This window comes from Thalassophryne amazonica, chromosome 13 (genome assembly GCF_902500255.1).
Source record: "Thalassophryne amazonica chromosome 13, fThaAma1.1, whole genome shotgun sequence".
Lineage (NCBI taxonomy): Eukaryota > Metazoa > Chordata > Actinopteri > Batrachoidiformes > Batrachoididae > Thalassophryne > Thalassophryne amazonica.
Genome location: NC_047115.1, coordinates 57774339 through 57790797, shown reverse-complemented (window position 1 = coordinate 57790797; position 16459 = coordinate 57774339). Strand labels below are relative to the sequence as shown.

General features: G+C 38.3%; 2 protein-coding genes across 2 annotated transcripts in view; one reads left to right on the top strand and one right to left on the bottom strand.

The window, feature by feature from the left end:
• The window catches only part of LOC117522962 (collagen alpha-1(XIX) chain-like), a 256577-nt gene that overhangs the window by 9693 nt on the left and 230425 nt on the right, over window positions 1–16459 (bottom strand). The gene's annotated exons all lie outside the window — the stretch shown is intronic.
• LOC117523207 (collagen alpha-1(IX) chain-like) lies at window positions 13426–14734 on the top strand. The gene is made up of 3 exons (XM_034184659.1): window positions 13426–13466; window positions 14252–14329; window positions 14412–14734. Exons 1-3 carry the CDS (start codon window positions 13445–13447, stop codon window positions 14606–14608), a joined length of 297 nt encoding a protein of 98 aa, XP_034040550.1. The 5' UTR covers window positions 13426–13444; the 3' UTR covers window positions 14609–14734.

The window sequence follows — 16459 nt, the reverse complement described above, 5'->3', positions numbered from 1 at the left end:
TAACTTAAAAATGGGACCGATGGTAACGCATTAGCATGTCTATGGCATTTTCAATGTAAAGTTAGTGTTAAGCTGAGCCATTACTCAAGCTTCCCTTGCCAGCGCGCAAAGGATTCTGGGATACTCAAAACCATCAATAGTCAATCTGTGTCAAGTTGGCAGTTCTCAAAATTGAGTGACCATGTTGATATGGAGACAAATTTGAGTATTTCATCATAAGATCTGTAATAATGATGATGTTGGTAGCTTCATGATGTATACTTAATCACAGTTACTGCGGAAATAAGTGGGTCAGCCATTTTTTAATGCCCACACCCAAGCAAGACCATTATGCGAACGATCACCCAAATATGATTTAATAAACACCCAAACCCAAGCTTAGCCTGTCAATAATTCTTAATATGGGCATGTGTTTGCCTTTATTTGTCCTTCTCAAGTCATTATCTATCAAAGTACCCACGTTTCCTGAATGCAACTCATGTGAGGACTGATTGCTCTCCTGTCACTCACAATTCCATGCCCCTCTCAATCGAAGCCACGCCCTCCCACGCCAGAACGGGGCCAAAAGTTTGAAACTGAAAAAATAAGATCTGAAAGTGAAAAAAAATCTGAAGGTGAAAAAAGAAATAGGAATGAAAATAAATTATTTGATCAAAAAAATTACAGAGCTGAATCAAAAATTTATTTAAACTGAAAAATATATATCTTACACTTAGTATTTATTTTGAAAATACTTTTTAAATTATTATAAAATTCAAGAACAAACACTGAATTTCAGTTTCAAAATTTATTTTTTTGATCTTTTTTTATTTTCAGATTACAAAACTTAATTTTCAGTTTCAAAATTTATTTTTTCAATCTTTTTTTATTTTCAGATTACAAAAGTTTTGGCCTTGATTTAGCTCCACACACAATACGGTCGCCTCTAAGCCATTTGTTCGTGCAACGTCTCTGGGGGCAAACTAATTCTTGATTGATAATATCAAAAATATTATAAACTAAAGAAAATGTATATTCCCAATCCAAATAAGTGCTCATGAAAGAGAAAAATACGAATATTTTGGACGACTTTTGCAGCTGAAAATGTCGCGGACCAGTCTCTGCACCGTGATAAAAATAATCCAATCAGCAATATCGTATTTGATGCTCACGAAGTCGATGACGTAGTTTTGATAAATCACCAATCAACATCGCCATACTATCACCATGCTATCACGTTCTGGACATAAGTAAAGTAAGAAGGAAGGAGAAATCCCTTGCAAAGAAGTTAGCTGCATGGGGTAGGTGGTAAATATAATAAATAAAATAAAAACTTGATAAGATTTATCGATATGCCTGATCATTGATGTACATTGTTATTGTACCTGTTGTATATGCGACTCGCATTCATATTAAATCATAATAGCCAAATTGGTCAGTCATGTCAGTGTGCATGACTAATTGTAGCAATCTCGAACTTTAAAAAAGAAGAAAACAAAAAATATATCATTATATAGTCCTTGTAACACTAAGACAAAACTGAAATCCCTATCTCTTTTCATTCTACATTGTACATCGTTTTGTAAATATTAAATTGTTGATTAAAAAAATAGTACCAACCACATCTGACATAAGTTATGTGGGTTAAGAAACGATGATCACATTTCACTTGTTGGAACCTGGTTAGACTGAATTATTTTGTTGTTATTGTTATAATATGTAAGTGACGTGTGCTTTGATTTCTACTAAATTATGCCATGGTATTTATTTTTATCATTCAGTAGACATGAATACTGTCTTCCCATTGGCTAAAAGCCATTTTAAAGCAAAGAACAATATTTTTTAATTTACTCGCCTGATTTGGTTGCTATTTACTGGTATACATTATGTACATAATTTGACATCCAGCCAACTATTCTTTATTATTATTACTACTACTAGTATTTTTAATCATATTTTAATTGTTGTCAAATTAAACTTGTCCACTTGAGGCCAGCAACAATCTCTCTCCCATTACCTGTGTCATCGCATGTAATGTAGACAAATGTATTTTAATTGAAATGCTAGATTCATGATGTACAATACATGTAAAACAATTACACATCTAAGATAGATAGATAGATCACCATAAAGGCGTCAATACAGTATTCTAATCCAATTACATTTTTTTCCGGTAATCTGATTGGTTAATCGTGTGAGATCTCAGACCATATAATATCGGGGTAATGGTGGCAAAATATTCTACCATTTCACATTTGGATGTGTTCTGGGTTGTCATACTGTTCCTGGGGTCTTGGTACCTGTATAAACAGAAAAGTCAAGTGGTAGTATGAATTGAGCAAAATAAAGGTAAATGATTGTGAAATGTTTTTTCCTCACGGAACCTTAATTTGAACTCTGGTTACCACTTGAGGTATATGATGCCCCCCATCCTGAATTTGCATACAAGATGAGAAAGATTGTGGTAAAAAGAATGACAAAAGTCTATATTAACATAATATGTACTTAGTGAACATTTCTGCAACATGAAACTGATAAGACGTGTATGTTTGTGTCTCAATTAGTTATTTACATTGCATTTTCACCAAATACACGTTACAAATTCATGCGATTTCCCCTCCAGTAATTAAGAAATAAGAAATTGTTTGAAATAACAAGGAGAACATTTTCCTATAACAACTGTACATTAATAGCAAGGAAAGGCAAACATTTAACCATCATACAGTTGATGTACCATTCACTACCATGTATTTTCATCAAGTGCACGTTACAAATTCATGTGCACCCCACTACGTGGGGACAATGACATTTGTGATTAGGGACACATTATATACAAGAATAAACCAGTTTTGAGTTGCCCCCTTAGGAGTTCCAGGAAAACTGATTTCTGGGCATACATATATAACACGTCCTACGGCCTATTATCTTCTACAAGCTGAAGGCTCAAGAGAATGTAAGCTGACAGGCTTGACCTGAGAACATTTCTCTGGTATCACAATGAGTCCTTTCAGTGGATCTGATAAACAGATGGAGGGCAGGCAGAGCTGCCCTGTCACTGTGTGCTCGTACTGTGACCAACACGGTATGACTGGAGTGTCTGTGATTGCACTGTTAGAAGAGCTCTCAGGCACAGATACCAATGCTGATTCAATATCTCTGGCAGCATTAACAATATTCATCTTTATTCATATTTGTGGAACCCCATGCTCACTTTCATGGATAAGCATGCTGGAGGCTCAAGGTTTGAAACCTTGTCCTTACACTGGAAAACACTGGAGACTTGAGGAGGGCTTCTGTGGTCCGTGTAGCTGAATTCTTTAACATGTTAAAAAATTTCTACCTTTCTGTCATGACTATGACCATAGACTGCATATATACTGGACAGAGAATGCATGACATTATCCAATGGTTTTCTATGGAGACCTGAATAGCCTAAATGACCCCCTTTTCTACATTACCATCTTCAGAGCCCCGTCCATCCATCCATTTTCTCTACCTGCTTACTCCAGTTAAGGGTTATGGGGGTGGGCTGAAGCAAACAGGGAGAGAACATGCAAACTCCACACAGAAAGGGCGGGAAGTGATCCCACGACCTTCTTGCTATGGGGCATTATGTTAACCACTAAGGCACCGTGCCGCCCATGACAATTCATAAATTTGAAAAATGAAAATGCATCCACTGTGAGTCGGTCGAGCTTGAATGCAGCATGTTTGGGAGACTTTGCTCAACGACTGACGTATAACTGTGTTAATCATGTCAGCATCAAGTATTTCATCAACCATATTTGTGCATTGTTCTCATATTACTGTGGATGTAGTGTGATATGCAGTCTTGTGTGTGGTGTTGCAGGGTGGAGTGGTTGATGATGATGATGGTGGTGGTGTTGATGGTGGGACTGTGAGCTGGAAATGATTTGCTCCAAGGAGTGTTGTATTAAAAATTCAACTCTGTTGAACTTGCTGAGCAAAGTGACCAGTGCAGCATGCAAGACCAGGATAATGACAAACTGACTGCAAATCACTTGGAAGTCAGAAAACTCAATCTCACACCGAATAGTGTAATGGGATGGTCATTCAACCTGAAATTCCTGGTCAAAACTTCAAGGAAGATTCATGTTGCCCAACTTTCTCACATCAATGCCTTTATGTTATAAGACCAAGGAGAACCTGGAGCCAAAGGCGGGTGGGATTAAACACATGGTTTGGCCTGCATTGCTGAATATACATTTTATTTTATTATTTATTTTTTTGCAATGTTTCTCAGAACTGGTGGCTTATTTTTTCTTAAGCTTGGCAGCCCTGGTGAGCCTGGCAGAAGAGGGCCTGAGGAAGTCGAGGTCAACCTGGCATTGAGGGACCACCTGGTTTCACCTGGACCACGAGGTCTGCAGGGGAACAGAGGTCTACCTGGTGCCAGAGGGTCTCAGGGTCCCTGCGGTAGGTCTGAGAGAAGCCTAAACATATTGAGAAGGTTTATGAGTTTGCCAGCAGTACCTGATAGCATTGTGGCACAGTGAGAAGAAACCCTTTATTCAACATGACAACGTCTGAAGGTCTGAAGTCAGAATGATGACTTCTGTTGTAGACAAATAATGTAAACAGTGTACCTGTGTTCATTTATACATCTGTGCCCGTATCCACGAAGCAGCCTAAGGCTAAAAATAGCTCCTAGTGACGTAAAAAGTTGTTCACAAAGCACCTTAGGCCTTAAAAGAGCTCCTAAGGTGCCAACTGCTAAGAGGCCAGCAGGACTTTTAAGAAGCCTAGAGTGTCTTAAGCAAGAAAATGGCAGAAAAGACAGAGGAAGGGAGTATTCTCCATATGTAGGATGACAGTGAGTCAGTAACACGCTACCGGATTGATGTATGTAAATATTTTATGTTAATTTACTGTCTTAATGTATTAATAAATTGTTTAGGTGTTATCATATATACACTGTTAATATTATCATTATTTTATCATTATTATTATTATTTATTATATTTTTTTTATTAATTCCATTTTGTCATTTGATTTTTAAATGGCCCACAATAGAAATAAGTGTTTTCACTTTCTTGTGTCATGCATGTATTTTTAACATATTTACAATTATATCTCAACAAAATATAAACGCAACACTTTTGGTTTTGCTCCCATTTTGTATGAGATGAACTCAAAGATCTAAAACTTTTTCTACATACACAATATCACCATTTCCCTCAATATTGTTCACAAACCAGTTGAAATCTGTGATAGTGAGCACTTCTCCTTTGCTGAGATAATCCATCCCACCTCACAGATGTGCCATATCAAGATGCTGATTAGACACCATGATTAGTGCACAGGTGTGCCTTAGACTGCCCACATAAAAGGCCACTCTGAAAGGTGCAGTTTTGTTTTATTGGGGGGGATACCAGTCAGTATCTGGTGTGACCACCATTTGCCTCATGCAGTGCAACACATCTCCTTCGCATCATCCGTGAAGAGAACACCTCTCCAACGTGCCAAACGCCAGCGAATGTGAGCATTTGCCCACTCAAGTCGGTTATGACGACAAACTGGAGTCAGGTCGAGACCCCGATGAGGACGACGAGCATGCAGATGAGCTTCCCTGAGACGGTTTCTGACAGTTTGTGCAGAAATTCTTTGGTTATGCAAACCGATTGTTTCAGCAGCTGTCCGAGTGGCTGGTCTCAGACGATCATGGAGGTGAACATGCTGGATGTGGAGGTCCTGGGCTGTGTGGTTACACGTGGTCTGCAGTTGTGAGGCTGGTTGGATGTACTGCCAAATTCTCTGAAACGCCTTTGGAGACGGCTTATGGTAGAGACATGAACATTCAATACACGAGCAACATCTCTGGTTGACATTCCTGCTGTCAGCATGCCAACTGCACGCTCCCTCAAATCTTGCGACATCTGTGGCATTGTGCTGTGTGATAAAACTGCACCTTTCAGAGTGGCCTTTTATTGTGGGCAGTCTAAGGCACACCTGTGCACTAATCATGGTGTCTAATCAGCATCTTGGTATGGCACATCTGTGAGGTGGGATGGATTATCTCAGCAAAGGAGAAGTGCTCACTATCACAGATATAGACTGGTTTGTGAACAATATTTGAGGGAAATGGTGATATTGTGTATGTGGAAAAAGATTTAGATCTTTGAGTTCATCTCATACAAAATGGGAGCAAAACCAAAAGTGTTGCGTTTATATTTTTGTTGAGTATTATGTACTCACAATGAACAGGGCTAGGGCAAGGATGTTCACATTTTTAGCCAAAGACATTTCAAACATTTTCTTTTACTTGTCGTCATAAAGTCATAGCTTCAGATTCAAGATTGTACAATAAAATTTCAAATTAATAATAATAATAATAAAACAGTTATAAAGTATCTTTTTTCAGTAGTTGTAATTTGTGGTTAAATATGCACAAAAATGCAGGAAATGGTACCTACAAATTAAAAAATTCAAAATTTGCCAGGGGAGCAAATGCCCGCAGACCCCCCAAGGGAAGTGCGATGCAACTCATCCCTCCCATCCCTCCCCCTTTACAAAATCTTGGATCTGCTCCTGAGGTGCATACAGGATCAGCTGTGGTGACCTTGAGCAAAACAGGAGCAGCCAAAAGACTCACACACCTCATGAAAAATTTAGTATCACAAACCGTCAGTTCAATTCTCTTCAATAATATTTTTCTCCCCGTTGTAGCACATGTAATTTTTTCTTTTGCAACACATCACATGAAGAATTGGTCGCTAAAGCTCAATCAAGAAATGGCACTATTCCAGTTCTTTAATGAGAGTGCAGAGTTCAGTCTTAAGCTGGCCATACACTCCACAATGATACGATGTGATACAACCATATCATAAATGTATCAACATAACACAGGTGCATATAGTATAAAATCCATAGAATAGACATTAGCAGAAAGAAAGATAGAAAGACATTATTACTGTCTGTTTATGTGGAAAATAGCAAACACAGCAACACATTTAATGAGTTCAGAATTTATTACCTCCACCAAGGAGGTTATGTTTTCAGTCGCGTTTGTTTTTTGTTTGTTTGTCAGCAGGATAACTCAAAACGTTTTGAACGGATTTTGATGAAATTTTGTGGAGTGGTTGGAAATGACAAGAGGAACAAGTGATTAAATTTAGTGGTGATCCGGATCACGATCCGGATCCAGGAATTTTTTTTAAAGGATTCTTCACCATTGCTGGATAGAGGGAATTTTGACATTCTAGTTTCTAACTCCATAAAAACAAGGCAGAAAGGCTTGAAAAAAATTAGGGTGTAACATAGTCAAATGTTCTATCAAACAACAAAATTTGGTGATGATCGGATCTGGATTCCGGATCTGGTGATCCAGAATATACAAAATATAGGGAAAATAGAAAATGTGTCAGTGTGAGGTGACAAATGAAGCTAGAGATGCACAACTAACACCAAATTGTAGTTGAATCTGTACTGATTCAGTAAGGTGTCATCAGATTTGATGTAGCTTCAAATGTTATGGAGCTAGATCCAGAAGAAAACCACCATTACCGAAAAATCATTTTTATACAATAACGTTTGAACTAATAAAGACATAAAAGTGATTCCAAGTTCTAGTGGTATGTTTTCATGGTCAGGGATGTCAAATATAAAGGAAAGAAAAGTGTATGTATCATAGTTTTGGTTGTAACACTGAATTGTTGAATAGATCACTGTGCCAAGGAGGGAATCTCTTTAGGGTCAGTGACCCTATGGCCTTGTTTAGAGAAGTGTTTCATAAATGTTAAAAAATTCATATATTTGCAGTTTAGTTGAATAATAAATTGAATTTTGTCTCTTATTTGTTTTTGTCTATAAGCACATTCAATATCAATATCAGTGCTCAGATGACAGTAGCTTCTGGGAAAGGTGCAAGTTGCAATAAACTGTGATGCCAAGTGCTAAGGATACATGCTATCCAGTCACAGCAGATGAAACTTTTTTTTACTACTGAGCAAACATCATTGTTAGACTTTTTTAGATTCAATGATTCCACGGCGTGTAGATGTTATGGCGTCAGTGACCCCGTGACCTTGGCGGAGGTTTGCACTCTCTGAGTGCTTCTAGTTTGGTTTGCTTCGATACACATAAATTCAATTGTATGAATGGATTACCTTGAGTGCATTGCAAAACATTATTCAAGCCATGAGAATTAATTATTTGTGCCCACGCAATAGCATTTTGTGTGCTATACATTTATTGTTGTTATTATTATTATTTGCATATTTTCGCTCTCTGTAGCCACCCCAGGGCTCCATGGGTGTGTTGTGTGTGTTTGTGTTTGCCTTCCTGTGTGTGCCCGTCTGTGTGCCCCAGTTTGCATCCTCGCCTACCTGTAACAGTATATACTCGTATGTAACTCTGTGCAAAAGGATTATGATGCAGTACTGGAAATACAGCACTGTTTACATTGCAGGATTCTTGAACGTGCTTAACTGCTGCTTTGCCATCATATCTCACCAACATACATGATTACTCTGTACACACTGCAGTACGGCGTGTGTTTCTTTATAATCCTTGTGTAACACCAGTATTATTGCATAGTGTACAGCCATCTTAGCCAAGGGGAGAAAACATAATTCAAAAACTATTCTAGCCTGAACAAACAGGCAGGCAGCAAAAGAAGAATAAACTTAAAAAAAATCTGGCAGAGGATCTAGTTGATAGAGTGCTGCCAAAACATTTGTGCATACTTGAACTTTTACACATTTGAATTTTGTAATGACATTAAATTTGAAAAATAAAACTGTAAATGAAGTCCAAGACATATTCAGTGGCTTGGACAGTTCATTAATCCATTTCCTTACTTGTGCAAAGAAAACCGCTGTAAAAGTGATGATCTAAGGTGATGTCGATCACCTTAGTATTTCTCTTTTTTTCTTGTTTTAATGCTGGCAAATTATACAGTATTTTTTTGTCTTTCTGATGCCTGATTCTGTTTTTTCTCTCTGTTTAAGGTGCAGCTCCATCCAGAGATGGGAGTTGTATTTGTGTTGGTGATCCTCCTGTCCTGTACGCCAATAGCATTTCTTGTATATTCGTCCATGAATTGTTCTGTGAATTGTTCTGTAATTTATGTTTGTAGCATGGCCCAAGAAGAGGGTCACCCCTTTGAGTCTGGTCTGCTTGAGGTTTCTTCCTCAGAGGGAGTTTTTCCTTACCACTGTTGGTCTGGGGGTTGGTAAGGTTAGACCTTACCTGTGTGAAGTGCCTTGAGGCAACTCTGTTGTGATTTGGTGCTATTAAATTAAAATAAATTGAAATAGAAATTGATTTAGTTATGTTAGCACCCATTTTTTGGTTTTTATATTTAATTTAATTTATGTCATTGTAGAGATTAGTTTTCATGCAGTTTAATAGGCATCACTGTAGAAATTTTAACATAAAGAAATGTGTTTTTTTATTTGATGTTTAACAAAATTCAAACATGTAAAAGCTCAAGGGTACTCAAACTTTCTGGCAGAACTGTATACAAAGAAGAAGAATCATTTTCCTGTATTTAAATATTAACATCCCATTAGTTTTACTTCAAAGAAAACATTGAAAGCCAGCAGACAGAGAAATATTACCACTTCAAAGGACACAATGTTTTAAAAGATGTTGGACCTTTGATGCGGCTTTAAAGTCTCTTTCTCTCTCTGATATCTCATTTGTTTATATTCTTTAGGATAATAAAATCTACATTGTTGTTGTCTTGTGGTTCACCTATCTATCTATCTATCTATCTATCTATCTATCTATCTATCTATCTAGCTATCTATCTATCTATCTATCTATCTACTATCTACTATATCTATCTATCTATCTATCTATCTATCTATCTATCTATCTATCTATCTATCTATCTATCTTCTATCTATCTATCTATCTATCTATCTATCATCTATCTATCTATCTATCCTGCAAAAAAGTGGTGTCTAAAACAAGACAAAAACACTAAATCTGAGGGGAATTATCTTCCTGGCTGGACAGATAATTTCACAAGATGTCTTGAATTGAGATTGTTACATCTAGAAATAACCATGTTCATCACTTAAAATAAGAAATTAACCCTTAAAACAAGATAAATTATCTAACAGTTCTCAATCTGAGTAAGAACGAAAATAATTTGCAGTGTACCAAGATAAAAAAACAATTTATATTCTGCTGTTTTTTTCAGTAATGAGTAATCCAACACATTCATCTTTCCAAATCATTAAGACATTAAGTTCCTTCTCCAAAGTCCTGTGCGTTACTATTATTTTTGTATTGTGGGTCAGTTGCAGCATTAAAACCAACCTGTGGGCAGGGGGAGGTCGGTGTTCAGTTGAACTGCCCACTTTCAGCGAGCTGCAGCACAGAGCCGTACCCGCTGTGCAGCAGGTCGAGTTGAAATACTGTTGTCTGTCAAAGTGCGTTGATGGTCAGAGCTGTGGTTTCACAAAGACATTTTTTATGTTTTTTTTTTCTTTGAAACTCTGTGCTTCCATGCGTTTCTCACTAAAAGCAGTGATCCATAACATGCCCAATACTAACGCTTCCCAAATGCATCTAAAGTCTCTTTCTGAGGATGACATGATATAAAAACCCTGATAAAACTTTCTCGACCTTGTCAATCTGGTCACGTTTTTCTTCATAAATAAACGTTATCCATTCTTCTGCTCAAACAAGCCAGGGGCGAATCCACGCGGGAAGGGGGTGTGGGTGGGGATGTGGCTCCCCACAACAGCCCTAGATTAAAGGTCCACTTTTGAAGACATTTTTCATACTATTACTACTACTAGTACTACTACTTATAATAATAATAATAATAATAATAATAATAATTTCAACAACTAAAATGTTTAGAAAGAATTTAAATGTTAGAAAAATGTTAGAAAGAATTTAATACTTACATTTATAAAAAAAAAATGTTGGTTAGAAAATGGTAAGTTTTACCATTACAGTGCTGTCAAAAGTTAATATGAGGTCAAGAAAGATGTCTTCATTTTATTTTTTATAACAAGGTATTTATGTTCATTGAAGTCAAGAAAGGGTGACTATAAAGTGAGTACTGGCAAAATGAGTTATCATTTTCATGTTGAGGTGACAGGGGGTGTTGTTGGCAGCTGCAAGTAACTAATAAAGCAACTAGTAATCTAACTTAGTTACTTTTAAAATTGAGTAATCAGTAAAGTATATGTTACTTTTACAAGGAGTAATCAGTAATTGCTAATTGGATTACTGTTTCAAGTAACTGTGGCAACACTGGTGGTGAACCCCCTTATGTAAGGTGCGTCTGAGTGCTGCACTGTTTAAACTACCACAAAGTCACTGTTGTAGACTCAGACCTGCCCTTTAGGTGGTCTAAAGTGCAAAGGATTTCTTGTGATAGATCATAGTAAATGTACCAGTTTGCACTTTGACCACACAACCATAGGTTATAGATGAGTGAAAATACATTTCATATTGAAGGTAGAAGGGGCGTGGAAACTGACAGCTAGTTGGGTGGAAATGAAAACGACACTTGTGTTGTGTTTTCTGACCGTAGAAGATAACAACCCCAAGATAACACTTAAAATGCCCTAAAAACTGGGCCACTTAGTGCTGGGTATGGGTTCAAAAATTCCAGAATTCAAGCTTGACACAATTACTGACTGCTAATGTGATAAGGAGAATTCGGCTTTTTTTGGACTTCGTATTTAGTGTCAGGCCGTGAGAATTCTCAGGTGGGAAATTCTTACCTCCCACTTGGTCTGGAAAGCAGCATGAACTGTGACTGTTGTTTCTCCATGTACTGTAACAGCTCCTCCAGGGTGCACCGTCAACTCGCACATTGTTGTTCTTTTAATCACGTTAAACTGCACAAATAAATTTCTGTTCGGCATTTTGTTTCATCAGTAAACATGGAAAACTGGAGCAGAAATCGGGAAAATGTTCTTTCTTTGGGATTTCAAAGTTTTCACCCCCACTAAAGGCTTTGGTTGACTCAAAAATAGACTTGGAAAGATTCCCCCGGCTTGCTCCAGGGTTTTGCCGTTCTGTGGATCAGCTGCACCCCGACATCCCTGCAGAGGAGGCGAGAGAAAAGAGCATTTTCTTCCGGGGATCAGTACAATCCCAACTCAAATTCTACCTTTGTTGTTGCACAGGGAACCCCTTGTAATCTCCAAAATGTCAACTGTTCATGATATGAGAAGGACAGCCTCATTTTAGCTTCACCAGATTGCACTTTGAGTTTAATCTGACAAGCAGGAAAAGGTTTCATAAGCCGAAGGACAGCGGAGTCCCTTCGATCAGAGAGGCTCCTTCAGGTGTGGTGAAAACTGACAAAATAGAAAGAATATTGTTCGCGTGCGATAACGATTCTGCAGACGCGTGATGTCATTGAATCTGTTATGTGTTTCCTCACAGGGTAAAGAACCAAGCGATCAGCCCATCAAACACGTTGCATGCGAGTCATGCAAGGTAAGAAATGATTGACCTTTGACCTCCTTCATCTTCCCGTCTCGTCTCCTCTCAGGACTTTAATCTTTCCCAGAATGCCTCTTTACACTGCCACCAGAGAGCAGCATCGGCTCATTGATCCAGGCGGCTACCGAAACCGACTGAAGTTCAAAAGGAGGGTCTAATAACCCAAATTATAAAATATGCTTCAGCCTTTGTTTATTTGATGGATGAAAGGGTAATTTTTTTTTTGATTCTCAGAATGTTTGGCTGAAGTCGCAACCTCACTTTTCTTCATTCTTTGCTCTCATGTCTTCACAACTCATCTCCTACTCTCATGACTTTTTTATAACCAAAGTGTTGAAAAATTAATTTCACCTCCAGTGGACCCGCGCTCCTTTGCTCTGAGCGGTGACTCCGCTCGGAAAGGAATCTTTCAAAAAAAAAAAAAAAACAGTCCAAGCAGACTGCTGCATAAAATTTCATCTGTACGTAGGAAAGTGGGATTTTGGTGTGCAAAATGCCATGCAGGGAGCAGCCACCTGAGATTCATATTAAATCGTTTGCTGCACGAACTATATTTTCTGTCAGTAGATATGCTGAAAGAAAAAAAAAAGAAGAGCATTGTAATTTTTCTGCTCCATTGGTTCGGTTGAAAAAGTTGGCAAACGAGACGAGCTCAAGGGGCGTCGTGACCACACTTCACCTCGCTCTGCTCCTCTAATAAAGTACAAGAACTGCTAGGCTGCCTCCTCTCTCACGCTGTCCATATGTTATGGCATTATTTATGAAGCCTAACTATCTTGAAGATCCCACATTTTGAAAAAAAAACCTGTTTGGCATCTGATGGCTTCTTGTCTTCTGTCCATTGTGCTGCAACAGAGCAGCTGGCCCAGTTAGCTGCAAGCTTAAGGAGGCCAGAGACCGGTGTAGCTGGTTTACCTGGCAAACCTGGATCCCCAGGGCCTCCTGACCTCCTGGAGACAGCGGCTTTCCTGGGCAGGCTGGTGCAAGAGGCCGTCCAGGACTCAAAGGGCCACCGGGGCCGATGGGAGTTAAAGGACTTAAAGGTAATCCATAATGTTAAAGGATTTCACTGAAATTCTTTTGTTACTTTTTGACTTATCCTGCTATAAAGTAAATAAAAGCTGATGAAAATATGACCTTCTTGGGGGAGGCAACTGTGCTGTTTGGAAAATGCGACTCAGGAGGACGGGTGTAGGATGTCAATGGATCGATTCCTCATTACTACTATATGCCTCAGCAGGATTTTTTCACAGCATAGGGGGAACTTAGTGGGGCATAGCTGTGCAACGAGTGTTGCAAGTGCGACGATTGTAGGAAAGGTTATAAATTTTGAAATTTATAACCCTTTGAAACACTATGTCCTGCATTTTGGGGGTCACTTTGTGTTGCTAACTGGGACGTTAAATAATGTGCAACATGTTCTTAAAGAATAGGAAGAAGAAGAAAAAAAAAAAAAATGAAAAGCCCAAATCACAGCATAGGGGATCCAAAACACAGCTTAGGGCCCCCCTATGCTCAAGTGCGCTGGTGAGAAGCACAGTGCCCTTGAGCAAAAGTCTGAACCCTGAAGTGCTCCCAGTCCTGACCACATTGAACATGGGGAAGTTTGGTGTGAAAAAGAGCTTCTGGAGGGTGAAGACTTTGGCCAAAATGCAAAAAAAAAAAAACCTAAACAAAAAAAACTACCCAAAACAAAAATACACTGACCTCACATAAAGGTTGGGAAAAGATGTAAATACCATACTTTTTTAACATCATAAATAGTTCATATTAGTTGAAGGGATGTTATGAATGAGTAAAAATACTTACCGTCTTCACTGTGTCACAGGTGAGACTGGTGACAGGGGCTCCAGGGGGCCAACTGCGCGAGGACCAAAAGGACAGCCAGGACCTCCTGGACTACCTGGTGACTGGGTTTGGCCTTCTAAAATCATCTTTTATTTAATGCTGAGATGTTACAACTCTAATCAGGACTTCTGTGACGGCAGGTGAACCAGGTTTACCCGGATATGGTCAGGACGGACGCGATGGACAGAAGGGCCCTCCTGGCATTCCAGGGCAGCCTGGTGTTCCAGGTCCTCCCGGCCCAGCTGGTCTTAATGGTTACTGCGACCCGTCCACCTGTAACCTCGCAGCTGGCGCCGCCCACCAGTCTCTGGATGTGAAGGGACCTGCAGGAAACTAAAGAAGCATTCTGGCAGAGTCATAAAGACTCCGGTTATCTCCACAGAGCACATAACATTTTTCACACCGTGTTCTCAGGGGCGACGGTTTGTTGCGCCTTCAATCCATTAACCTCCAGTTTTAGCAGCGTGTTTCCGTGCCAATTGCGTCTCCAGCAGAAAGCGTCTGCCTCCTCAAAGAAAACAAACAAACCGCAAACAATGCTTTTATGTGCTGCAAAATCTGGCACTTGTGATGTTTTGCTACATGAGAGATGTTCTGTGTGCTCACACATCTGTGGAATGACCAGACATGTTTTTTATATGCCACAATGTCTTCATACTTTCATTTATTTGTGTTCTCCTTTCAGTTGTGGTCTTAAAGTCTCCTTCAGGTTCTTACAGAAGAATGCAGATAACTTGCAAACTATGCAACACCCGCTCTTTACTTTGACACAGATTCATGCATTTACCATAACATATTGGTTTCGTGTGACATTTGATTAATTTTTGTTCAAAACTGAACCACTTTATCCTTTCAAGGTCATCCAAGGTCAAAGCTCATGTGGCCAGTTGCAAGGTGATATATCACAGTGGTGCAGCTTAGCTAAATTTCCATAACAATTGTTGATTTTGTCATAAAAGCACCAAATTTGGCACACATATTCTAAATTCACTAATGTTTATTTATAAGTTTTTAGGCATGCTGGAGCTGATCTCTAATGAACTACAGGCGTCAATGACGAATTACACAGGGGTCAAAATTTAAAAATGTTCGAATTATAGTGAAAGGTATATTATTTGTCTGAACATAAAGATTCCAAAAAGGTATAGTTTGGACTATCTATGACTGAATGCTACGGAGTTATGGGGTAAAAACAGCAAAAAGGATGACAAAGGTCGATTTCAGTTTGTACAGGGGTCATAAGTTAAAGTTGGTCCAATATTGGTAAAAAAGTGATGCAAATTATTGGTTGACTTAATAGTTAATAGGGTTTTAAAGGAATACTCTGCACCATCGGTCATGCGTCATAGAATCCAAAGGACATCAACCTATTTGATCTGTTGTCATTGATTAATCCTATTAGCTTCTGACCCCTGTTCAAACTGAAATATACCATTGTCACCATTATTGCTATTTTACAGCATAACTCCATAACATTCAGTTATAGGTAGTCCAAACTATACCTTTTTGGAATCTTTATGATTATACAAATAATATGGTCTACCTTTCACTATAATTAGAACATTTTTAAATTTTCACCCCTGCGTAACTCTTTATTGATCCCTATAGGTATGTTGAGGATGCCTCAACATCTAAAAATAAACATTAGTTAATTTAGAATATGTGTGCCAAATTTGGTGCTTTTATGACAAAATGAACAAAAGGTTAGCTATATCGCCCCACTATGACATCATATTATTGTTTAATGGTAACCATGTGTGTTTCTGTAAGCAATTCCTCAAAATATCCATTCTGATTATCACCTGTATATAAGCGTGGGATGAAAATGTTGACCTTTGCTGGTATGATTTTTAGTTTTAACCATTTGAAATCACTTTGTTGTTGGACAAGCATTAATCATTTTATCAAGTTTGGTCCAAATCAAAAATTTTATTTTGTGCACACATAGAAGGGGGCTCCACAAGCTTCTGGCATTTTTACACATCTGATGTTCAAAAATAAAATGAGCGAGTAAAACTCGTCAAGTCACACTGACTTTGGTGCATGTTGTAAATGTATGTAAATGGTTTGAATTGTGATTTATTATATTTCCTACAAAACAACCTGAGATTTTGTTTCATTGTACAGAATAACAAGAGTGCAGTTGTGCATACATGGAAACCCTCATTACATCTAATAAATGGGAAAA

Excerpts from the sequence above, each read along its gene's own strand:
- LOC117523207 (XM_034184659.1), top strand. The coding sequence starts at position 13,445 with ATGGGAGTTAAAGGACTTAAAG. Across the intron at positions 13,467-14,251 it reads GGGAGTTAAAGGACTTAAAG|GTGAGACTGGTGACAGGGGC; the intron begins GTAATCCATAAT and ends ACTGTGTCACAG. Across the intron at positions 14,330-14,411 it reads AGGACCTCCTGGACTACCTG|GTGAACCAGGTTTACCCGGA; the intron begins GTGACTGGGTTT and ends CTGTGACGGCAG.